Below are 25,424 nucleotides of genomic sequence, written 5' to 3'. Positions count from 1 at the left end.
TAAGTGCCAGTATGTTTAAGTCTATTCAGGCTCAGGGCCTGCTAACCTGTAGTAAACATTCCACACCCACTCTCTTCCACAAATACTGATTTCGCCTTCTGCAGTGCACTGTCATAGAATCATAGAACTGGAAGAGACCTCAGAAGGTCATCAAGTCCAGCCCCCTGCTCTAGGCAGGACCAGTTCCAAGTAAATCAACCCGGCCAGGGCTTTGTCCACAGAGAGCAACAGGGGTTGTGTAGTGGGATGGGGTGGGAGGTGAGGCAAGGCACCAGGCACACTGGCTGTCCCTCCCCTGCCCCATTCCTGCCTTTATTCATAGCCAGACAAGTAAGTCCCAATTCATTCCTGAACTGCATCAGCAAATGTTTTTGCAATTAAGCTACCAAGATTCATGCAGGCCCCCCTGAACAATAGGGGCCTGTGCCCTGGTGTGAATAGGCTCTACTGTCCAGCCTGCCTGCAGAGGCTGCACATTCCTGGCACCCTCTAGGACTAGGACTAGCAGAAACATAGATGTTCTTAGAAGCAGCTTGAGTCCAAGGCCACAGACACTGTGCCCGGGTCAGAGCAGGGGGGAGCAGCCCTCCTGCCCAGCAAGCCCTCAGGTTGCTTGGAAGCCCCCCCTCCCCTCCCGCTGTGGTCCCCAGGGCAAAGTGGCACCTACTGGGGAGTCCCCGTACTGGCCCCCCCGAGCCTAGAAACAGGGCACAAAGCGAGTGCCCAGCGCAGGCAGCCTCCAGGCGGGCGCTCTGCCGGGGGGGCTGCTGGTTTGACTCCCCGCCCCAGGCACCCGATTCCTGAGCAGTCGGGATGTTCCAAAGACCCCCCATGGCTGGTGGCCCCCACCCTGCCCTCCCTTGTCCTCCTCGTGCGCCGGGCTGCGCGCGGCCCCCCAGCCCCGCCACCCCGGGTGTGGGGGTGCGTGTCGAGTCCCCCCACGCAGCAGGGACAGCTGCTCTGCCCTCCTCGCGCGGGGGCGCGCTCGGTCCCCCCCCCCCCCCCGCTAGCCAGGGCAGGGGAGGCATGTTCCCCGCTCCCCCGCGCTGGGGGGCAAGTCCCCTCTCCGGCGCCGCCGCTTGCAGATGCGCGCTCCTCTGCTGCCCGGTGCACGGGGGGTGCCAGTCCCCCCCCACTACCCCTTCCCCGCTGCATCCCTCGGCCCCCCCCGCTGCATCCCTCGGCCCCCTGCCCCGGGACTCACCGAGCAGCGGCAGCAGCAGCAGCAGCGCCCGCCGCCCGAGCGCCATGACGCCTTGTGCAGCGGCCCGGCGGCCGGGCTGGAGGCTGCGCACTGCCGCTCTGGAGCGGGCCCAGGCCGGCGCGGGGGGACGCCTGCTGCTCGGGCCTCGGCTGCCATGGCGACAGTATCCGGGAGACGGGGAATGCTGGCGCGCGCTGGGCGCAGGGGCGGGGCCCGGGCCAGGTAGCTCACGGGAGATGCTGGCACTTGGTTACCATGGCAACACAGTAGCTGCCCCTCAGGGCCATTCTGGTCCCACCACAGGGCCTGTTAGGTCAGTGTCCGCCCCTCAGGCAGCGCCGAGCCAGGGACCCCCGGACCAGGCAGCGCCAGGCGCCTCCAGGGGACCCCCCGGACCAGGCAGCGCCAGGCGCCTCCAGGGGACCCACCGGACCAGGCAGCGCCGAGCCAGGGACCCCCCGGACCAGGCAGCGCCAGGCGCCTCCAGGGGACCCCCCGGACCAGGCAGCGCCAGGCGCCTCCAAGGGACCACCCGGACCAGGCAGCGCCAGGCACCTCCGGGGGACCCACCGGACCAGGCAGCGCCAGGCGCCTCCAGGGGACCCCCCGGACCAGGCAGCGCCAGGCGCCTCCAAGGGACCCACCGGACCAGGCAGCGCCAGGCGCCTCCAGGGGACCCCCCGGACCAGGCAGCGCCAGGCGCCTCCAAGGGACCCACCGGACCAGGCAGCGCCAGGCGCCTCCAAGGGACCGACCGGACCAGGTAGCGCCAGGCACCTCCGGGGGACCCACCGGACCAGGCAGCGCCAGGCGCCTCCAGGGGACCCCCCGGACCAGGCAGCGCCAGGCACCTCCGGGGGACCCACCGGACCAGGCAGCGCCAGGCGCCTCCAAGGGGACCCACCGGACCAGGTAGCGCCAGGCACCTCCGGGGGACCCACCGGACCAGGTAGCGCCAGGCGCCTCCAAGGGACCCCCCGGACCAGGCAGCGCCAGGCACCTCCAAGGGACCCACCGGACCAGGCAGCGCCAGGCGCCTCCAAGGGGACCCACCGGACCAGGCAGCGCCAGGCACCTCCAAGGGACCGACCGGACCAGGCAGCGCCAGGCGCCTCCAAGGGGACCCACCGGACCAGGCAGCGCCAGGCGCCTCCAAGGGGACCCACCGGACCAGGTAGCGCCAGGCGCCTCCAAGGGGACCCACCGGACCAGGTAGCGCCAGGCACCTCCAAGGGGACCCCCCGGACCAGGCAGCGCCAGGCGCCTCCAGGGGACCCACCGGACCAGGCAGCGCCAGGCGCCTCCAAGGGACCCACCGGACCAGGCAGCGCCAGGCGCCTCCAAGGGACCCACCGGACCAGGCAGCGCCAGGCGCCTCCAAGGGACCCACCGGACCAGGCAGCGCCAGGCGCCTCCAAGGGGACCCACCGGACCAGGTAGCGCCAGGCGCCTCCAAGGGGACCCACCGGACCAGGTAGCGCCAGGCGCTTCTGAGAGACCGACCGGACCAGGTAGCGCCAGGCGCCTCCAAGGGACCAACCGGACCAGGTAGCGCCAGGCGCCTCCAAGGGACCAACCGGACCAGCTAGCGCCAGGCGCCTCCAAGGGACCAACCGGACCAGGTAGTGCCAGATGCTTCAGAGAAACCGACCAGAAAAGGTACTTCAGAGGGACGGACAAGGTAGCGCCTGACACTTCAGAGGGACCTACTGGACCAGGTAGCGCAAGATGCTTCAGAAAGACCGACCAGATAAGGTGTTCCCCAGTCCCAGTTTCTGTTCCCCATTCCCAGCTTCTTGCAAACAGAGGCTCAGAACATCATCCTGCCCATCCTGGGTAACAGCCATCGATGCACCTAGACTCCATAAATTTAATTATTTTTTAATCCTATTACTGTCTTGGCCTTTACACTCCTGGCTCCCAGCAGAGTCCCCAGTTCCTAATAAATTAAACCCTTCTTCATATATCATTGTCTCATCCACAGTTTAGGATCTTACAGTTCTGCTTGGCAAACTGGCCCAGTGTGTAGAACTGGAAGCATTTCAGAGGATGCTCCCAGGGAGGTCGTGGACTTCAGGTCTTACCTAGCAGCCTACATTAGGTGTCCAGAACCTCTCTCCCACCATTCCCTATGTTATTGGTACCTACTTGTATCACGGCCACTGGCTCCTTCCCAGTCTACCCATAAGATTTTTTTTTCATGTTTATGAAAATTGTTCTTTTAAAATATTCAGGATTTGACCAAATCAAAGTCTGGAGAAAAAAATATTTTTCAGAAAACAAAACTGACAACTTTCATTTGTAGTTGGATTTGTCAGTTTTTAGTGACAATAGTATTTTTCTGTTTTCAGTTTTTAGATGAAAATCCAAAAGTTTTCAGTGAAAATTCTTAGTTGTGGAAATTCCTATTTGATTTAAGAACTGTTAGCTATTGAAAAAATGTTTTGATGTAAAATTTTCAAGCTACTCAAAACCAACTCTTAAATTGTATCTGGAAACTCACAGGCAGACAGTAGAGATTCCAGAGCACTAGTTTAATGTCTTTCTGGTTTGAAACTTTGTTCAACAGACATGCTGCACCAGTTTATTTCAGCAGTGATCCAACGACCTGATTACATTTAAAAAAGTGATTCTGTTATGCAAAGATCTTCTGTACAAAGAGCATCACAAATGTACATGTCTATCATCTTTCAGTGACTCCAGAACCAATCTCCTCAAATCACAAGTAGAAAGATGTTGTTTTTTCCCTAACTGCCAGCCCTGCAATGTGCTCTGGGTTCTGAAAGTGAAGCTGGGTTGAATTTAGGTCTTTTATCCCCATTTTTCAATATTCTGTGATTGGAACTTTGGGTATGTTTACACAGCTCTGTAACTCGAAATAAGGTACGCAATTTGAGCTACGCAAATTGCATATCTTATTTTGATGCTATTTCAAAATAGCTTATTTCATCAAATTTCAAAATAAAGTGCTATTCCAAAACATCCTTACTCCTCGTAGAATGAGGTTTACAGGGACATTGGAATAGTGAGCCCAAAATAACGGGCTTACTGTGTAGACATGGGATAGCTATTTTGGATTACTCCGGTATCCCAAAATAGCGATGCAGTGTAAATGTACCCTTTGTGAAAGATCATTTGACAATGCACCAGCCGGACTAAACTCCAACTCCCTCTCCTTTCATTGGATTGGTCCTGCAGAGGTATGAGGAGTGAAAAGTAGTTTGAACTGGTATAGTGAGTCGTTCTGACTCAAGATTCTCATTGGGAGTAGATGAGGGTCTTGAATGAATGGAAAAATTCCCATTGACTTCAATGAGTTTTTGAATCAGGCCCCAGTTGAGCAAGGAACCATTTGGATATAACTGTTGCAACTTAGATAAAAGTGCTACTAGTGGCCATTGTGCATTGGCTCAAGTGGCTCTCCAAAGGACCCTGCTTATGTTTCTAGTACCCATTGGAGAAGAGAGTGGGGTGAAGAGAAGGAAGGAAAGAAGAGAGTAGGCGAGACAGAACAAAAGAAGAAGGGAGAGGGACAAAGGATCATCACTTATGCCTGTAAACTCTTCATGGCTTTTAGAGGATAGCATCAATGCACGACCCCTTAAACATGCCCTTTAGTACAGCATCCTGGTGCTAGAAATGAGGCTCATGAGATAATTGCAAACCTCATACAATTTTCACTAATCCTGGCATTCTACTTTATCCAGCCTCCTCCGTGTTTGCATTAGAGCATCACTGTTCTGCCTTTTAATCTGCTATCACCACCAAAGAGTCACTGGAAATGTGAAAGCAGACAAGCAAACCTACTCACAATAAATATTATACACAAGAGCCACGGTTTCCATCAAGCCGGACTGGCAAAGCGCTGCAGTGTAAAACATTGATTTTCACACACAGAGCTCCTGGTTCATTATTTAATGCTGAAACAAGTGACTAGCATAGAATAGGGGTAAGAGTTGGTCTGTGGGGTGACAAAGGTGAAGCAAGTGAATGAAACAGCCTTGTTGCTGGGGAAAGAAATGCAGAATTAGACAATGTGGCCTAAATCCTGACTCCAGTGGCTGTTGCTTGTGTAAAATCTGAGTAAAGGTGACAAGAGAAGGAGGGAGAAGAGAAACCTGTAGAGAGGCTGGGGGAAGGCAGGTTGGGGAAATTCCTCTTAAAACAACAAGAGGTGTGTGGACAATGCTGTTCAGTCAAGGGGCAAATTCCGGCAAACAGACTGGTATTGGAATGCCTGGATCCTTTCCCAGCTCATCCGCTCTTGGATGCCTAATTGGTGACACGGTGAAATCATCAGGGAGTGAGTAATGGTATCTCGCTCAACTGTATTAGGAATAGCCCAGTGAGCAGTGCTCTGCATTGCCAGGAGAAAGGGTATTCGTTGCATTTGGGCACAGCTTTTACCCACTTTGGGCCAGATCCCATGGCCCTTCCCTAATCGGTTCTTCATCACTGAAGCCAATGGCAGATTTGCCTGAATAAAGCTTGTATCAGAACTGCTGGACTGCATCCACTATGAGGCCATTTCAAAGCAAAATCCTGCCTTCCATTTGGTGAAATTCCCAGACAGTTTTTGGCCTCTGCACCTTTTATAGCACCTTCCATCTGAACGTCTCAAAGGAGCTCATGGCTGTTGCTTGGTAGTCCATTGCTGACAATGATGGAGATGATACTGTTACAGTTCCCATCTATGGCTACTCCTTACAACTCTGAAATCCGAACCCTGATACGCAGACTTGGCCACAGTAAGGGAATGGGAAGTGTGTTTCTATGATGTTTGATGATGCAGCTGTGATGTTATTGGATTGTGAGATAAACATACAGATCATTGTTGCAACCACTATTATATGGTTCCACCAAATCTTGGACAAAGCGGGCCAAGCGAGCTTATGATTTGCTGATTCTGTTTATACTAATGTGTGCATGCATCATTTTTGTACTTAAAGATGTGAACATTAACTGTGTGTCTACATTTCAGATGTCAAACGCTGGCATAACACCCAGGCTGCATCTAGACTGGCATGATTTTGTGCAAATACTTTTAACGGAAAAGTTTTTCCGTTAAAAGTATTTGCGCAAGAGAGCATCTATACTGGCATGTGCCTTTGCGCAAAAGCATCCGTGCCAGTGTAGATGCTCTCTTGCGCAAGAAAGCTCCGATGGTCATTTTAGCCATTGGGCTTTCTTGCACAAGAAATTAACATTGCTGTCTACACTGGCCCTCTTGCGCAAGAGGGCTTATCCCTGAGCGGGAGCATCAGAGTATTTGTGCAAGAACCACTGATTTTGTACATTACAAAGTCAGTGTTCTTGCGTGAATACTCGCGGCCAGTGTAGACAGGCAGCAAGATTTTGCGCAAAAGCGGCCACTTTTGTGCAAAATCATGCCAGTCTAGACGCAGCCCCACAGAATAGCTAGCCAGCCTGTCTGGGAAGGGCTAGTCAGGATAATTGGTCCGTCAAGGAACATTCAACAGACAATAAAGCACAGGAAGCACCTGACTACACTGAATGGACTTGCTGGTAAACCTTTAGTCTGGAATGCAGGCCATGTTCTCTGCCTAAAAAAGACTGAGTCATACATGGACAGGTAACTTTCTCATGTGACAAACTTAATTTTGGGACATACTTTTACACAGGGCGAACAGTAGGAGTCCCTGCATGTGGGCAAGGGTATAAAGAGGGCCCTAGAGGTTCCTCCATTGTGTCTTCAATCCAGCTCAGCACCTCAGGAGCATCTTTGCTGTGAACTGAAGCTTGAAAGGACCCAAGACTCATTCTAACAGAGGCTGTATTCCAGAGACTTGCTCTTAAATAGCAGATTATTCCACCCCTGCTACAAGCCTGCATCAAGAACTTTGCAATTGACATATGTAATTTGATTCCTTTAACAATTACAACTCTCAGCATTTATTCCGTTCTTTTTATTAATAAACCTTTAGATGTTAGATTCTAAAGGACTGGCGAACAGCGTGCTTTTTGGGTAAAGTCTGAGTTATAAATTGACCTGGGAATGTGGCTGGTCCTTTGGGATCAGAAGAACCTGTTCTGATTTGGTGAGATGGGTTTGCATAACCCCTCATCTATATTAGGAGCGATACTGGTGGTTGCACTGGAGAGTTGGAGTGTCTTGTGTAACTTCTTACTAGTCAGTGTGGCAAGCAGAAGTGCTCTTTAGGACTGGCTTGGTGCCTTATAGTGGAGGACCCCAGTCTTGGGCTGTAAGCAGCCCTGTCTCCAAACAGTTCACCCTGATTTGACCCACTCAGCAGTGCCCCCAGATACCTCCTGTATTACAGTAGCGCCTTTCACATGTAGCATGGAGATGATTTTGTGGATACCGCTAAAATCTGTGCTGGTCCTGTCAGACACCTCGGAGTGCCACCTTCTCTATAGGCAACCCCTTTTCACCCCCCACAAATCCCCCCACTCTGTGACAGTCCATTCTGATCACATGTTTGTCCATCTAAGTTGTGCTCTCAATAGCATTTCCGCAATGCTGGTTGTGTTTGCTCTCTCAAGGACCTTAATATTGGTCACTCTGTCCTGTCAGTGAATGCTGATTACTGAGCAAACGGAGCACACATAAAATTGCTGAGTCTATGTGGTATGATATGTACAGAGAGTGCACCTCTCAGATCCATACCGGAGAGGTGTTAGAACCACTGCGTGGGAGACCCTCAAGTTGGTGGAGAGACAAATGTTGTTTTGGTTAAGAACATTTGATTGGCGTGAGCCATGGGCACAGCTGGATTTATTAAATCTGGAGGAATTTCTCTTATCAAAGGAACTATCTCTCAAGAAGGTGCTGTCCAAATACGTGAGCTGATCCAGTGTACAGCCACATACCTGGGTGACAATGTCTGGCTTGGGGCATTGGAATGAGGTGCTTGTTGGAACAAGACTTCTGTCCCCCCCCCCCATGATTGTTGGTGAAGCCAAGAAGCTGGGAGGCAATAATTAATTCAGTCTTGCACCCTTCTGTGAGTGAAGGAATCAACCAACTTAGGAGAAAGTGAGGCACACAAGTACACATCATTTTTCCTGAGATCACACTGCAAGTCATTAGCAGAGACAGGAGTGGATCCAGAAGGGTTTATCCTCCTCCTCTTCGGATAAGTACAAGCTGCTATTTCCCCCTCCCTCTTGCACAGCTTCAGACAGATGCAGTTGAATTTACAAACGTGTCCAACGGAAGTCAGGAAAATAAGAGCTAAAGGAACACAATACATTTCCAGAGGTTAAACAGCCTGAGAAATCAATGCTAAGGTTACACCTAAAATACCTAGTGCCCCACAGGCATTAAGAAAGAGGAGAAATCCCAATTAGTTAAGGCCACTCCTTGTATTCCAAGTACTTTATGGGTAAAACTGCCCTAAATGTCTTGCTAGCTGGTAAAATACCCACATCCGTTAGCATCATTCCAGGCCCTTTCTCTTTGGCTCTCCATAGCTGTGAAACACCTGCTGTCCCCAAGTCAAACTGAGCATCACATCCCTGCTATCTCAGAGCTAACTTGGGTCCCCACTCCACTCGAGCTTACTGTTGGACTATTCAGATAGTTTAAAATACAGCTGTGCGTGGCAAGCTGCTGTGCTCCTAGATCTGGCTCCCACAGCTGGGGCTTGGCTGCATGCCGTCTGCCTGCCTTTGTTTATGGAAGCTGGGTATTTTTAACCCAGCCTTCCGATTAGAAATTGTTTCTCTGTTCATACTGCTCCCCACCCATCTCCTGTGCGGGATCAGCGGGTGTGGTAGAGGGCAGCGATCCTTGCCCAGTGGGGGTTCCTTGGGCATTGAAATCTAACTTTGGCACAAATGCCACCCCACAGGTGCAGTCCCTGGAGGCCAGGACGTGGTAAGCCAGCGGGGGTGCGTCCCCCCTCTTTGAGTGTCCAGGCACACCAGCTTGCAGTGTGGCGGCTGGAATCATGACTACATGGAGGCACCAGCCAACTCCTCCTTAGAGAAGGGACAGAGCTGCCTTAGAGTTACTGCAGCCCAGACCACGTGCTGCTGTCCCTGAGCGGCACTACTAGCCTGCCACGGCTTGAAGTTGTCTGTCCCTCCCCAGGCATCTCTGAGTGAAAACTCGTTAACTCAGGCTTGGGGCGGCGGGGAGGATTCAGCCTTTAGGGACGCACGTAGTGATGGCCTCACAAGGGAGACCCTGATTTGGACTCCCCAGACTTTGGATTCCCTTTGGAAACAACAAGAGCCAGCTGCCACGGTTTTCCAAAGCACAAGCAGCAGCATCCTTGTTTTAGCCTGCGTGGCTGGAAACGACCCCACTGAGTCTCTGGCCAGCCCCAGAGAAGCCCAGGTGAGGTGAGGAAACTGCCACATGTGCATGGAGTATGCAATAGATTCCGCTCCCCACCCCCTCCACTCCAGCCCATTAACAGCAGCTTGACCATTAGGCCAAGTTGCCTCCCTGCGAGTGGGTCTGTACTTGTTGGGTAGCTTCAGAGGCATGTCAGCGGGAGAGGTGGGAAGGGACACGGCTCTGCCTAGCGGTTTACCCTTTGCAGTTCCCAGGCTTTTTTCCTCCCAGGGTAGAGGAGGGCCCAGGAAAGTCTCTTGCTTCCTTTGTGCTACCAAGCACCCCAATGCCAGCCCTCTGCTCTGGGCAAGTGCCTGCTGCCCCGGTGAACTGCTTAAAGCGTCGTCTGGAGAAGCGCTTGCAGGGGGGTTAAACAGGCAGGCAGGGAGCTCTGAGGTCTTGCAGCAGAGAGAGAGCAGACTCTGCCCCCAGCCAAGGGGTGATCTGGTAGTGCTGCTAGAAGCTGACTAGCACAGAACTGTTGGGTCGAATTCAGCCTGCCCCCACCTGCAAAATGACCCAGGTGCTCGTGGAGTTGTATGGACATAAGGAGATGCAGAGCAGGGCCTGCTGCAATCAGAGTTATAGGGAAAATCCCTGCTGTGGGCCTGGGGAAAAGGGACGGGTGTGGGACTATGGCTCAGAAGGGCGTGGGCTCTGGGATTTGGCTCTAGAGCGCCTCTCTCCCACCACGTAATAGTATAGTCATTAACCAATATGTAAAAGCTTTTCGGTTAGTGCTATAGACTACACCCATTCACTCCCCCTTCCCTCCCCCAGCCTCCAGTAAATTTTTTAGCAGGCTGGCCAGCAGCCTGGCTCAGTCCCAGCTTGCGCCAGGTCTGGGACCTACCCCTGCTGCAGCTCTGCATGTAAAGTGTATTAGCAGCCAGGCAGCCCGGCTCAGTTCTGGCTTGCACTGGGTTTGAGAGCTCAGACCCCCATCCCTCCTGGACAGGGCCTGCTGCCACCCTTTGTATCAGAGGCAGCAACATGGGGTGGCAGGCAGCTGGTCCGCAAGGGGAGCTGGTTTTTAAACTGGCTTCCCTTGCAGACCAGCTCCCACCCGACACTATAGGATAGTCAAGTAACTGATAAGAATTCATGTGGTTAACCGACTATTCAATTAACCGAGATTTAACATCTCTAATCTCTACCTAGCCCGATAACCTATATCCAGAGCAGACCAACACCTGACAGTGCTGATGAGCATGGAAAACATTCCAAGATGCTTGGCACACTGCAGTGCTGCCCCTTACAGGGCAGGAGCCTTCCTGGGTGCCCCCAATCCAACCTCCAGCTCGACACCTGAAGCATGAGGCTTGTTTAGCCCTGGCCAGAAGAGCACAGCAGAGAGCATTGTCCCGTGATCCAAGTATGGAGCCCTGGATCTGGGCCCACCTCCTTCTGGAGGCTGCAGTAAGGTACCATTTCTCCAAAGCCCTTTTAGATACACAGAGTTTGGCAGAACCTGGATTTTCTATTCCCCAGGATAGTCCGTGATTTACAAAAAATAATTCCAGAATGGAACAAAAACAAAACAAGTTGAAATTTCCTGCAAAACAAAACTCAGGAGAGGTCAAACAAAACATTTGTATTTTGATAATCAGGCATACTGTTCAATATTTGATTCCAATGTCAACTGTCCTTAGCCCTTAAAATAAAAGCTAGAAGGAACAACACATTTCAGTTGGAACTGGACAATCAATACGTTAGGTTCCAAAAATGTTGAAATTGGAGGTTTCTGTATTATTGGCATGTTTCATTTGGAGCTTTTTAAATGGAAGGTTGTCCAAACTGACACATCCCTCAAACTTTTCAGTTTAGGTAAATAGCAGTTGTGTTTTTAAACATGTGTTTTGTTTGCTTTTAGTGATCCCAGCTGGGTGAGACAACATCTTTTATTGGGTCCAGTTCTGTGGATGAAAGACAAGTGTCTGGGCTACCCAGAGCTGGTTTTCAGCTCCACGAAAGGTACGCGCTTTGCTATTGTTGTCTGTCCTTTTTTTACATGTTTCCTACTAGGTCTGCATTCCGCTCCTCCGGGGACAGGCCAACTATTCGTTTCATGAACATTTAGGGAGGTGGACTCCTCGCTGCCATTTGAAATAAGCTAGGATGTATGCAGGGAAGAATGCAGCCAAAGCTCCCTCTGGTTTTGGCTTCCCAGATGGAGGAGGGAGCCATGAGGACAGTGTCTTTTTTAGGAGAGACAGTGAAATAATGAGCCTGGCTGCATCCCAGCCTGTGAACTCCCAGCTATCCCCTTTCAAAGGGCTGGCGTGGTGTGTTGTGTATCAGCATTCCCCAAAACCCAGGGAGAGCCCCAAAGGTGAGGGTGGGAATGGAAAAATAACACACAAAGCAAGGTATTGAGGTTGGCTACAAGCTAGTACTCCCCATGGCTTTGTTACTAAACAGGCACTCCTTAATTCCACGGATGCTAAAGCATTCCGCAAGAGGGAGCAGGTATTGAATCCCAAATAGCCCCCTCAGGGTCATGAGCAAGGCCAGGGCTGCATTTTAGGAGAGGGGAACGGGCAAGGGTGAGACTTGCAGCACTGGCCAAGTCTTACTGGCCAGTATCAGATGACCGCAGTCTGTCCAGGCCAGCCTGGTGTCCTCACTGCAAATCCCTTTCATCAGACAGGAGAAGTGCAACAGGAGGTCTGGACCCTGCAAAATGGGACCCCGGGCCAGCACCCTGCAGGATTAGCTATGGAAACAGGAACCACCCTGTCTTCAACAGGATCCTAGTAGATAGAGACGATCTCTTTGCAAGAGCAGGATCTTCTAGTCCCTCTGCTAACGTCTGTCTGGGATATGGGATACAGCTTTGTCTTGAGGCCTGGGGTCTGACTGGGGAGGAGCTAGGCTGGGTTTGCTGCTGAGGTTTTAGCACAGGGCTGTCTAGCTCCCGCAGAAAGAATTTCTTCCAATCCAGGGGCTCCCTCTTGTGTCAGTAACAAGTTGTTATACTCTCTCCCCCAGCTGGCATTTGCCAGCAGAACGCCCCTGTTTCCTGCATTTCAAATGCCTGGGGGTGGAACAAGGATGCCAACCGCAGCCTGCCAGAGATGGAAATAACTGTGTTGCCTTCCACCAGTATCTGCCCGACGAAGCTGCATTTGACATGCACCCCAGCAGAGCCGCAGTAACGCTTGTGGCAGTGTCCAGGGCCCCCAGCTAAGATCAGGGCCCCGCGGTGCCCTGTGCACATGGTCAGAGCCAGGCCCTCCTCTGAAGAGCTCACAGCACAGGGAGGCACGGAGGGGAGGGGCCTCGCACCCAACAGCAGCTGGGCAGGGAACAGAACTCAGGTCTCCTAATGCCCCAATTACAGGTCACGTGTCCCCTGCACAGGGCTGGACAATAAAGGTCCCCCCCCACTTCCACCCCTCTCCCCTGGTTGGCAGCGCTCTGTGCTGTAACCTCAGGCCATTGCTGCAGAACGCCATGCTCATGCTCTGAGCGCCAGGGTCAGTGCATAAAGTGCATTGAATGGGGCTAGAAAGTGGCCAGGTATTAATAACGTCTCTGAATGGCAGTGCCTGCTTCCGAGAGGCAGGCCAGGGCGTTCAGCAGGGGGAGGCTGAGTCTGCGGCTGAACTCACACCCGTTGCTCCCCAAGTGTGGCGTGGCTGGGAGTGGGAAGCTCAGACAGGGCTCCCGGTAGCGGCTAACTCCAAGCAGGCGTCCGACTCTGCCCTGGCACCTGGCCCTTAGTTGCTCCCACTTTCCCTCCAGCAGCAGGGAACTGGGGTGCAGCTGAGGGCCAGAAGTCTCAGGCTCTTCTCAGCACTGCACCCTGCCTGCAGGGGGGCTGGGTGCTCTCATGCCCCTTGTGCGCTGTGCTCCTAGGGCATCTGCTTCCCCCGGGCTGTGAGCCTCTCCCCACTCAGGCTGTGTGACGCATCGGAGAGGGTCCAGCGGAGGGCGACCCAAATGATTAGGGGGCTGGAGCACTCGTCTTATGAGGAGAGACTGAGCGAGTTGGGTCTGTTTAGTCTGCAGAAGCGAAGAGTGAGGGGGGATTTGAGAGCAGCCTTCAACTTCCTGAAGGGAGGTTCCAAAGAAGATGGAGAGAGGCTGTTCTCAGTAGTGACAGATGGCAGAACAAGGAGCAATGGTCTCAAGTTGTGGTGGGAGAGGTCCAGGTGGGATATTAGGAAAAACTATTTCCCTAGGAGGGTGGGGAAGCACTGGGATGGGTTCCCTAGGGAAGTAGTGGAGTCTCCATCCCTAGAGGTGTTTAAGTCTCGGCTTGACAAGGCCCTGGCCAGGTTGATTACGTTGGGATTGGTCCTGCCTAGGGCAGGGGGCTGGACTTGATGACCTCCTGAGGTCTCTTCCAGCACTATGGTTCTATGATTCCATGACTCTGATCTTGCTCACCCTCCAGCTCCATCACTGCTGCTGGGTGTCCCTAGCCTTTGGTCTGGGCTGGCTGCCCTGCCCCAGGCCTGGCCTAGGTTCTCAGGGCAGGATGTGGCTCTCCATGGGGCTCGCAGGATGGGTGGTTGTTGGCCCCCTGGGCTGCACCAAGCATGCGACATGGAGTCTCAGGGGGCCCAGGAAGCAGGCCCTCAGCTGGCTCCCCGATCAGCTCTGCTCCGGCAGGCATGGCCCCTGCAGCGCTGCTCCCAGCCTCACTGAGCCCCCTCTCTCCTCTGAGGGCGAGGGGGGCGGTGCCTCCAGCGGGAGAGGGCGAATTCCCTGTGACTTGCCAGCACATTTACCGGGAGCTGTGAATGCCGTCGCCAAGCTGCAGGTGGGCGAGTCATGCCCCCCTCGGATCAGAGTTTATTAATGCCTCCGCGGGGGCCGATGTTAGTCACTGCTCCCACGGAGCCGAAACAGGAGCCTCTCCTCTCGCTGCAGGGACAGAAGGATCCTTTGGGCTCGTGAAGTGTCCTCAGAATTCGTCAGAGGCATTCAGGCAGCAGCTCCCTTAGTCACACTTGGCACAGGGGCTGCATTCCAGCCCCCTCTGCAGGAGCCGCTAGCGCTGCCAGAGCTCGGTGCCCGCTGCCAGGCAGGGACTGTGGGATCAGAACTTCCAGCTGGCCCCACGCCCTCTGCCCTCAGCCTTGTTTGTTCAGTTTTAAACGTACAGCCTGGGAGTGTTGGGGAGGGGGGGTAGAGATCAGCCTTGTTAGCCACAGGAGGGGGGCACTGAGGCACAGGGAGGTAGTGACTTGCCCAAGGACACAGGGTGAGTCTGTGGCAGAACAGGAGACATAACCCAACTCAGCTGACATCCGGGAGTCCAGACAGTGCAGCTCCACCCTTTTGGATATGTCTGTGCAGCCCGTGGCAGTGATCCGCTGAGCCTGAGCGAACCACTAGCCCGATACCGTGAACCCTAAAAACAGCTCTGTGAATACTGTGGTTGAGCTTTGAAGCCCGTGCCCTGGCTTTGGCTTCAGAGCTGGAGCTGCAGTCTGAGGCGGCCACACGCCTAGCGCAAGCTGGAATCTGCTGACATGCGCATCTTCAGAGGATGTTCCCAGCACTGCATCTAGCTGGGCCGGAAGAACTCTTCAGTGTGACCGGCCTGGGCAGCATTCAGTGTGTGTCAATTTCACCGCTCTCAGACAAACTGGACAATAAATTCCCACCGGGCCAATCAAAATGTACAGTAAGAAAAATGCGGCTGGAGAGCAGTAGGGTTGGAGGGAGGGGAATTTACTCTGTGAGGTGTTGACAGCTTGTGCTTTAATGGTTATGAAACTTGAGCTTTTTGGATCTCAACCTCTGGTGCCATTAAATAATTGTCTCCCCTCCCCGTAACTTCCCACTGCCGTGAAAGTCGGAATCAATAAACACAGAGAAAAGTTGTGTACACAGTGATTTTGTCAGAACTAGTTTAAAAACTAGAAACTCACCCCAGTCATGCTGAGTGGGTGAATGGGAGACAAGTGACCAGGGAACTGTAGAGGGGAGGAATAGGGAAATACCTTTGGAATAACTGAACCTACAGCCGGTGCTCTCTGTGTTCTGTGTGTTGGAGGCAGCTGTCTGTACATAGTTAGGTCTGGCATGTTTGTATGTAATTGCTAAACATGGGGGCTTGGGATCCATCCTGGCCCATACGCTTCCTTCAGGCTCCTGTGTGAAAGGGCCCAACAGGGACATTTCATCTGGGCAATAGGTCTACTACAGTGTGATCTACTAGGCTGGAATTTCCCAAAGGGGTGGCATGCTCCATCCCTTGGTACCACTGCGAATGGCACTAGATGCAGCTGTGCAGATCCGGCTGTAGGCAACAGCCTTGGCTGTCTGGAGAGAGAGTGGGAGGGACCTGCTCTGAGGGCTCGGGGACAAGGGAGTACAGGGGAGCCCTGGATTGTGTGTGCAGGTCGGGGCTGTCCTGGAGGGCAACGGGCGCTCAGTCTTTTGCAAAGCGCTTGGAGTTCCCTGGAGGAGAAGTGCCGGTGAGGAGGGAGGTGACCTCCCACTCCCCAGTGCACAGCGAGGCTCTGTGAAGCCGCGCCTTGTGCCTTAGAATCATAGAACCCTAGAGCTGGAAGAGACCTCAGGAGTCATCAAGTCCAGCCCCCTGCTCTAGGCAGGACCAATCCCAACTCAATCAACCCAGCCAGGGCTTTGTCAAGTCAAGACTTAAACACCTCTAGGGATGGAGACTCCACTACTTCCCTAGGGAACCCATCCCAGTGCTTCACCACCCTCCTAGTGAAATAGTTTGTCCTAATATCCAACCTGGACCTCTCCCACTGTAACTTGAGACCATTGCTCCTTGTTCTGCCATCTGTCACTACTGAGAACAGCCTCTCTCCATCCTCTTTGGAACCTCCCTTCAGAAAGTTGAAGGCTGCTCTCAAATCCCCCCTCACTCTTCGCTTCCGCAGACTAAACAGACCCAAGTCCCTCAGTCTCTCCTCATAAGTCATGTGCTCCAGGCCCCTCATCATTTTGGTTGCCCTCCGCTGGACCCTCTCCAATGCGTCCACATCCTTTTTGTAGTGGGGGGCCCAGAACTGGACACAATACTCCAGATGTGGCCTCACCAAAGCCGAATAAAGGGGAATAATGACATTTCTGGATCTGCTGGCAATGCTCCTTCCCAAGGAGTAACCCTCCATGTGCAGGGAGAATAGCTGAGCTCCCCCCAAAGTGCTGCAGCTCCACCTTTGGGGCGATGGGGCAGCAGCCAGCCAGCCTGCCAATGGCAAGGGGAGCGGTCCGGGCAAAGCACCCGATCTAATCGCTGCTTTGGGTGGGTTGTGAACGGCCACACTCAGCAGACAGGATGTGGGCGGGCGAGGCCTCATCCGAATAAACCTGATCGTCCACTGGCCATTACTTGCTTTTCCCCTCCCCTGCCGGGCTTGGAACCCCGGCTCCAAGGCACCAGGGAGAGAATCAGCAAGAGGTCAGGCCAGTGCAGCTCCCTGGGCAGCTCAGGAGTCCGGGCTGCTTACATGGGGCTGCGGCTGGCCCTTGGACATGCCAGCTGTGGAGGGCAGGGAGTCCCTTGCCCGAGGCTCTGCTTCTTCCCCACAGCGCTCCAGCTGGCCTGCTACAGCCCACCCCCACCGCTCCGCGCTGCTTCCCATAGCCACCGGGCAGCAGCTGCCTCTGCTCTTCCATGCTTGGCAGGGAAGGAGCTGAAATCCTGCCTCGCTCTGAGCCACGAGAGGGAGCCCTGGCTCATTGCATGGCAGGGCTGCGAAGGAGCCTGGTGCCCAGTGCGGGGTAGCTGGCCATAATGGACCGGAGGCAGGGGGGTGGCACCGTGTGCACACAGGGGTGCTGAGAGCCACTGAACCAGGGTGCAGACCTGTGCGAGATAGAAACCATCTTCGCCCCCGGCCGGTGAAGGGAGCCAGTGGAGGAGGCTGGGGGCCCATGGCGAAATCACCTCCCAGGAACAGGCAATGAGGGGCAACATCTAGATTTGCACAGAGGTTTGGCTCAGACAGAGCTGGGGGCGGGGGGGGGGGGCATATGGGGCCGGTGTTTGGGATTGGCCATTTATAGCCAGAGGAGCCGGCTTGGCTGCCTCCTGTATTGCAGGTACAGCACTGGGCCCCATCCTGCCCCACTAGCACCAATGATAATCCATGACGTGAACAGGGAGTGGGGCTGAGTGCCAGTCGGGTCACCTCCCCTGCTGCACTTGGCTCGCTCCAGTGGTGCTCATTACGGAAGGGGAAGTGGCCTCCAGAGGCCTGGGTTCTTTGCCACTGCCCTGCCACGTGGCCTTGGGTGACTCACTGGACCCTCTCTGTTTCTCCACTGATTTCCATGCAAGTTAGGAGCCCAAATATTTTGGAGGCTCTGCAGTTAATGTTCTTTGAGATCCTTGCTTGAAAGATGCCATCAAACGACCATGTGTCCCCAGGGCCGGGACAAGCTGTCCTGCGCAGGCATTTTTGGATGCTTCTCTCCCTTCATTAGCTCTGCAGCAGCTGGACCACTCCACCCATACGGATCCCTCACTGGGGGTATGTCTACACTACCACCCTAGTTCGAACCAGGGTGGTAATGTAGACATACCCTGGCAGTCCCTCAGGCAGCCACCTGGTCGCATACTGGGGATAGCGCCTGCCTGACAGGGCAGTGACCCTGCTCTGCTCTTGGCAGGGAGCAGAGGAAAGTGGATCTGGTTGCAGACGCTGCTCGGGGGCTGAGTACCAGGTCCGTGTGTTGCTGAGCCTGGAGCCCCCCTCCTCCCTCTCTGCCCCAGCTAGAATCAGCACCGACTGACCACGAGGATCTGCTTTCAGCTGAGGTCCCTTCCCCCTTTGTGTCTCTTTCCATCAGGGCCCACGGCCCCTGGCTGCCAGGGAACATGTGGGCTTCACACCTGGCAGGCTGGCTTGATCTCTCCCTCCCGGTGCCAGAGTCCTTGGGAGCTAGGGGAGTGGAGAGTGGGCTCCTTTGCCCCGGAAGTTCCTTGTAAGGATGGGGCTCAGATCACCACCCCATGCTCAATCCCGTCGGGCACGAGAGAGCCGGAGAGCTGAGAGCCACCCACCCCACTGCCCTGGCTCACATGGCTCCGGACTGTGAGCTGGAGTCAGTTCTGCCTCGCGCTTCGCCTGCTCCGTTCCCTGGGCATGGTGCTCACGCCTGAAACCAGAAACCCAGCTGGATTCTCATTCCTGCCCTTGAGTCTGTGGCACCTGTTAGAGCAACTGAGCGAACTGGGCCTGGAACCACCCGGCGGGGAAGAGGAGGAGCTAGTGACAAACTCAGCTCTGAGAGTCCCAACTCCTGGGCTCTGCACCCAGCTTTTCCCTTGACTTGCTCTGTGACTTTGGGCACCGCTCCTTGCCTCAGTTTCCCCATGTGTGACATAAGGGTAATGGTACTGACCCAGGGGAGCTGAGAGTTGGTTCAGGTTCGCTCCCTCCTTATAGGTCCTCCCAAAGAGGGGGATAAAGATGTGCAGGGAATGATCCAGGGTGTGACTACCCACACCGGGCCATATCATGTGTTTTTCAGACCAAACCTGCCCTGGGCTCTGCTCGGCCCCTTCCTGAAGGGCACAGCAAGATCCAGACTCTCTTGACTAGCGGGAGCTCTCTGCCGTTTCCGTTTTTCCCACGTGATGACGGCTCATGGTCCCCTGAGGGGCAGGGGCAACTGCTGCCGGTGGGAAGCTGCTGCTGCTGTGGAGTTTGCAAGGCTAAGGCGGGACCTGAAGGGAGCGGCGAGGAGAGAGCCGTGGCTGTGCAGGTGGACAAGGGGGCCTGTGCCGAGGTGCCCTGTGTGTGCACGGACATGGCCTGTGTCTGGGTGCATGTGTGGCCGTGCATATGCCTGCTCGGCTTCCTGTGTGCACATATCTACACATGCCTGTGTGCGCATGTATGAGCACATCTGTATGGATGCAGGGATGTGTCTGTGCTCCAGGGCATGCCCGTGGGTACCCCTGCATGTGAAGGCGTGGGCATGCTTGGTACCTGTCCGTGTGTGCACAGTCATGCCTTGGGAGGGGATCCTCTGCCACAGGGCATGTCATTTCTCTCTCCAGTCCTCTCCTCGGGGCAGGAATAGCTGGGTGCCCCTCCGTCCCCACCCCACAGCGGTGACACTTTGCCAGGGCTGCAGCCAGCCAGGGCTGCGTGTCTCCCACCCACTCTGGTACGGGAGAGAAGCGAAGCAACACGACTTGGGAGGGCTGCCCCCTCTTCCCTCTCTCAGCTGGTGCTCTGCAGGCAGGCAGACAGCCTGTCCACAACCCCCTCTCCTCAGCCTCCCACTCCTTGTGGAAGGCTGGGCTACAGGCCAGCAGTGCCGCAATTCCCTGGCAGCGCGACCTCAGCCACCCACTGCCGCTGCCACTGGGCCGGACCCTGCCGAAGCCCTTCCATCCCCTGGCCGAGCTGGGCAGAGGTGGGTAATGGTCTTGTGGCCTTGTGGGCTGAGTTAGGGATGTGACTGGTTAGTTGGTTAACTTACTTGTCAGGTCTGGTTAACCCGCAGTGGCTGGAGCAGTGCCCCACCCGCCATGGGCAGGGGGCTGAGCCCAGCAGCCCCTGCCCAGTGCCCCATGGGCAGCAGGGCTCCAACCCAGCTACAGCAGCCCCCGCCCACGGTGTGGGAGGCTGCTCCAACCTGGCAGGTTAATTGATTAAACAGGATTTTTCTTCCCTAGTCTGAGTGCCTGCTATGAACAGGAATGCTAGTAATAATGCCAGCTGGCTTTTCTACAGAGCCATTCCTCCCTCCATCTCATGGTATTTGACAAAGGCCGGTAGCGTTATGCCCATTTTACAGGGGAAAACTGAGGCACAGAGCAATGAAGTGACTTGCCCAGCCAGCAAGTCAGTTGCAGAACTGTAGTCCTAACTCCCCCAGTTCACTACCCTGCACAACTTTCCTGCGCTGAGATCAGAACTCGGTGCTCTAACCATTACCCTGTACTCTCTCAGTGCTAGGACCAGAACACTGGCCTCCTGACGCTTGGTGCCCTGCTCTAATTACTAGACCACATAAGAAAAGCTGTAAACATGCCCATCAGGATGTCCCCGAAAGCTGGAGAGGTTTCCAGGCCAAAGGGTACTGAAAGCATCAGGGCATTGGAACTGAATCTTCTGTTGTTGCCACATCTGAGCTAACGGATTCTCCCCCATCGCTGGGTTGGGATTTTGTCTTCCAAGTTTCTTTTTCCTTTGTAAATCATGTGAATGGCAGCAGCTTAGCTCCCATCCCATGGGAGCACCACGGGCTGTCCTAATCTCTTCCATAGCCATTTTCAGAACAAGGCTCGTTACAATGCAGCCTCTCGAAAATGCAGCCACCTCTGCGGTGTGCTGTGATAAGGAGCCAGCCCATTGCACACCATGTGATGGCAGGAGGGTAAATTATGGCCAGGGACTTGTGGCCCTATTTGTTTGTAATGTGCACAGCTGGTCCTAGCTCTAGCCAGGAGGTGTGGGGCTCACAGTTAAAGCCCGCCACTGGGGCTATGTCTACACTACCGAGTTTTTTTGGAAAAACCTTCACTTGCGTCCACACAGCAATTGGGTTCTTCTGAAAGAAAATCGAAAGAACAGAGGGCTTTTCCCAACATTGGTAAACCTCTTTCTACAAGGAAGAAGCCTTTTTGCGAAAGCTCTTTCGGAAAATGGCGTGTGGGGACGGGGAAGAGGGAGTTCTTTCGGCAGAAGAGGAAAGAGGAAAAAACAAAGGTGCCCTGGTGGCCACTCCGTCCATAGTAATCAACGCTTACATGTGAGATAGCGTCCATTCAGTGTGGACGCTATCAGTTGAAAAAGCAGATTGCTTTTTCGATACACTTTTGCTCTGTAGACACGCTCTTTTGGACGAAGTTTTTTCAGAAGATCTCTTCCAGAAAAGCTTCTTCCGAAAGACGCCTGCAGTCTATATGTAGCCTGGGTCTCAGGGCTCTGGGATTCTGTACCCAGCCCAAGGAAGGGAGTCTAGTGGTTAGAGCACAGCACTTGGCCCCAGCCCTCCCAGCTCTAGGAAGGAGAAGGGGGGCTGGTGATTAGTCTTCGGCAGCAGAGCTCTGGGCTTTGTGGTGGACGGCTTTCAGGCAGGCAAATGAGTGGTGGGGAATGTGGTTTAGAGCAAATTAAGACTCATTGGGATTGGGTCCCTGCCCTGCTACTGAGGTATGGTGTGACCTTGGGTGAGTCTCTTAACCACTTTATGCAACAATAATTTATCCTGCTTTCAAAGCAACCTCTCCCCACAAGGACTGCCTTTCACCCAGGGGTTCTTCTGGCTAGAGATAGAATCACAGAGAGGACTGGAAGGGAGCTTGAGAAGTCATTAAGTCCACCCCCCTGCACTGAGGCAGGACCAAGTAAATCAAGACCATCCTTGACAGATGTTCGGCCAACCTGTTCTTATAAACATTCCGTGAGGGGGTGTCCACAACCGCCCTTAGAGGCCGGTTCCAGAACATAACTCCCCTGAGAGTAGCGCTTTCCTAAATGCTACCTACTCCCCCCGAGTGCAGATTAGCCCTTTGCTTCTTGCCCTACCTTCAGTGGGCACGGAGGATATGAATGTAGGGGGCCCCCCTATGCTATGTCCCCCCATGCTATGCAATCGCCTCCCCCATGCTATGCTGAGGTCTGAGAGTCATGTCATCAGCACGTTAAAATCCCATCTCACACCCTCCTTAACCAGCCCCGCTGGATTCTTGCTGGACTCTGGAATTACCCCTCCACAGAGGAGGGAAGTGGAGAAAGACGCTCTCAGCAGTTGCCTCCTTCAATGAGGATTCGGCCAAGGAGACAGAGAGGAGGGAACCTGGCGGCCAGCCAAGGAATTTATTAACAAAAGTCGCAGCCCCAGGAAAGCAGCACAGATTCAATTAACTCAGCGGCGCGGGCCAGATCCCATTGTCAGCGCCTCTGCTGTGAGTCCTGAGTGTGTCTGATAGACGAGTGCGGAATCCAGCCCAGGGATTTCACTGCATGAAGGGGCAGGAGAGCACCCTGCTTTGCTTCCTGTCCCTCAGACCCCCAGAGCCTCCTGCCCTTCGGGACCAGCCGGATCTGCTGGGATGAGAGTGGGTGTGAAATGACACCCGGTGGTGAAGGTGACACAGTGACCAGCCCCATGGGAGCCGGGGTAGCAGCAGGGTAAATTCCTGGCCTGTGCAGCTCTGCTAGCTCTCCGTGGGACGTTGTCGCTCTCTCGTGGTGACCCCAGTAGCTGTGATTCATGGCCAGCAGGGCTGATCCCCCGGAGGACTCCTGTACGGAGCTAAGTTCAGTAGCACCAAGGAAACACACGGCGTTGGGGGATGAAAACTCCCTCAGCTCTGCAGTTCCAGGGCTCCACAAGTCCACGGGCATCCCCTGAGCTGGAGTCTGCTGCCAGGAGCGCCCAGTGTAGGGGGCCCGCAGCACCTTCCCCCAGGGAGCGTCGCTTCCTGTGAGCCTGGCCATAGCAAAGCTCATCATGCTGCAGGAGCATGAAAGCCACTGGTCGGCTCGGGCCCTCCCTGGTGCAAGCTGCAGGGCCAGACAGGCCGTCCGCAGGGTGGCCGGACAGTTCCAGCAAACACACCGGACACAACCTACACTGCATGCGAGTTAGAAAATACCCGACAGGTCGATTTGCTCCATTTGTTTCCCGAACAGACAGTTCAAATACTGGACAGCCCGGCTCAAAACCGGACACCAGGCAAGTCTAGCCGTACACAAGAATTTCGGGGCGGGGGGGGGGGGGAAGGCTCAGACAGCCTGCAGCTCCTGCCTTCCCCCAGCTGGCTGGAGCACACTTACTTGGAGGACTGGGGGGGGTGCATTCGCACCCTTTGCACACTCCCCCGCAACCCCCCATGCACGGGCCTGCCAGGGCTCCCTGCACGCCGCAGCTGTTCCGGGGGAGAGGGAGGAAATGGAGCTAGTTCTGCAGGGTGTTTCCATTCTTCCTTTGCCTTTTTTCCTTCCCCACGGAGCTGCCAGGACCCCGCAGTGAGGACGGAGGGCAGATCAGCAACAGGCCCCACGGCGCAGTGGGCTGGGACCACAGCTCGCCCATTTGAGGGAGGGTTACCAGGTGTCCGGTTTTCACCCGGACAGTCCGGTATTTGCAGGCTCCATCCGGTTAAAAAACCTGGAAATACCGGACATGTGCAGTGTCCAGTATTTCCCGTTTCCCTGGGATGGAAGCCCAGTGGGAACAATTTTCCCCGCCACGTCTGGTGGGGGCAGGGAGTGAGGAGGGGGCAGAATCTAGTGAGGGGGGCAGTTGCTGGGCACCAGGCTAGGGGGGTGCCGGGCTGGGAGCGAAGCGCACGCTGCTCAGACCCATGTGACCAGCAGAGACCCGGGAGCTGGCCGTGTGATGCCTCCCTCTACACAACGGAGCCGAGGCAGCCAGGCTGGGGGGCAGGAGCAGCCACTTTAAAAGTCAGATTGTTCCCCTGTGCCTGGCTCTGCGGGGGGGGGGGGGATTTGATTGGAGCGGGGGCTCCTGACACCGGGGATGCCTGCCTGAGGGGGAGTGCACTGGGATGGGGGGACTCTGGGGGGGCCTGGGTCTGAGGCAGGGGTGAGTGCACTGGGATGGGGGGACTCTGGGGGGGCCTGGGTCTGAGGCAGGGGTGAGTGCACTGGGATGGGGGGACTCTGGGGGGGCCTGGGTCTGAGGCAGGGGTGAGTGCACTGGGATGGGGGGACTCTGGGGGGGCCTGGGTCTGAGGCAGGGGTGAGTGCACTGGGATGGGGAGACACTAGGGGGAGCCTGGGTCTGAGGCAGGGGTGAGTGCACTGGGATGGGGGGACACTAGGGGGCCTGGGTCTGAGGCAGGGGTGAGTGCACTGGGATGGGGGGACACTGGGGGGAGCCTGGGTCTGAGGCAGGGGTGAGTGCACTGGGATGGGGGGACTCTGGGGGGGGCCTGGGTCTGAGGCAGGGGTGAGTGCACTGGGATGGGGGGACTCTGGGGGGGCCTGGGTCTGAGGCAGGGGTGAGTGCACTGGGATGGGGGGACACTGGGGGGCCTGGGTCTGAGGCAGGGGTGAGTGCACTGGGATGGGGGGACTCTGGGGGGGCCTGGGTCTGAGGCAGGGGTGAGTGCACTGGGATGGGGGGACACTGGGGGGCCTGGGTCTGAGGCAGGGGTGAGTGCACTGGGATGGGGGGACTCTGGGGGGGCCTGGGTCTGAGGCAGGGGTGAGTGCACTGGGATGGGGGGACACTGGGGGGGGGCCTGGGTCTGAGGCAGGGGTGAGTGCACTGGGATGGGGGGATTCTGGGGGGGCCTGGGTCTGAGGCAGGGGTGAGTGCACTGGGATGGGGGGACACTAGGGGGGGCCTGGGTCTGAGGCAGGGGTGAGTGCACTGGGATGGGGGGACTCTGGGGGGGGCCTGGGTCTGAGGCAGGGGTGAGTGCACTGGGATGGGGGGACTCTGGGGGGGCCTGGGTCTGAGGCAGGGGTGAGTGCACTGGGATGGGGGGACTCTGGGGGGGCCTGGGTCTGAGGCAGGGGTGAGTGCACTGGGATGGGGGGACACTAGGGGGCCTGGGTCTGAGGCAGGGGTGAGTGCACTGGGATGGGGGGACACTAGGGGGCCTGGGTCTGAGGCAGGGGTGAGTGCACTGGGATGGGGGGACTCTGGGGGGGCCTGGGTCTGAGGCAGGGGTGAGTGCATTGGGATGGGTAGGCTGGGGGGGGCCTGGCTTAGGGGGAGGGGTGGGTGCATTGGTGGTTAGTGTGTGGTCCCAAACTGGAGGGAGTGGTGCAACTTTTGCTTAACAACTTTGGCTCTTCCTCCCCCCCCCCCCCCCCTTTTTTTTCCTTGACAGAATTTTTTCCAGGTGGTTTTTTTTTTTGGCGGGGTGTGTGTGTGTGTGTGTGTGTGTTTGGTATTTTTTGTTAAACCATCTGGCAACCCTAGAGGGAGGGGAGTTGAGATGGGGCATGTCCT

General features: G+C 55.5%; 1 protein-coding gene and 1 long non-coding RNA gene across 4 annotated transcripts in view; one reads left to right on the top strand and one right to left on the bottom strand.

Annotated features, from left to right (window-relative positions):
• LOC142824443 (junctional adhesion molecule C-like) overlaps positions 1-1,354 on the bottom strand; it is a 52,087-nt gene extending 50,733 nt beyond the window's left edge. Inside the window, exon 1 of the mRNA XM_075916412.1 lies at positions 1,205-1,354. Coding sequence (XP_075772527.1) covers positions 1,205-1,250 — 46 coding nt within the window. The 5' untranslated portion in view covers positions 1,251-1,354. The remainder of the gene's footprint in view (positions 1-1,204) is intronic.
• Positions 1,355-2,691: 1,337 nt separating this feature from the next.
• The window catches only part of LOC142824483 (uncharacterized), a 42,142-nt gene continuing 19,409 nt past the window's right edge, over positions 2,692-25,424 (top strand). For 2 of the 3 annotated variants that reach the window (XR_012899349.1, XR_012899347.1), the window contains exons 1-2: positions 10,698-10,954; positions 11,404-11,504. This is a non-coding gene — a long non-coding RNA (uncharacterized LOC142824483). Of the gene's footprint in view, positions 2,923-10,697; positions 10,955-11,403; positions 11,505-25,424 lie in introns of those variants that run through there. The other variant, XR_012899348.1, reaches the window with a different exon arrangement.

The sequence above is a fragment of the Pelodiscus sinensis genome, unplaced genomic scaffold, assembly GCF_049634645.1.
Source record: "Pelodiscus sinensis isolate JC-2024 unplaced genomic scaffold, ASM4963464v1 ctg35, whole genome shotgun sequence".
Classification (NCBI taxonomy): Eukaryota; Metazoa; Chordata; order Testudines; family Trionychidae; genus Pelodiscus; species Pelodiscus sinensis.
This window is presented reverse-complemented; position numbering and strand designations above follow the sequence as displayed.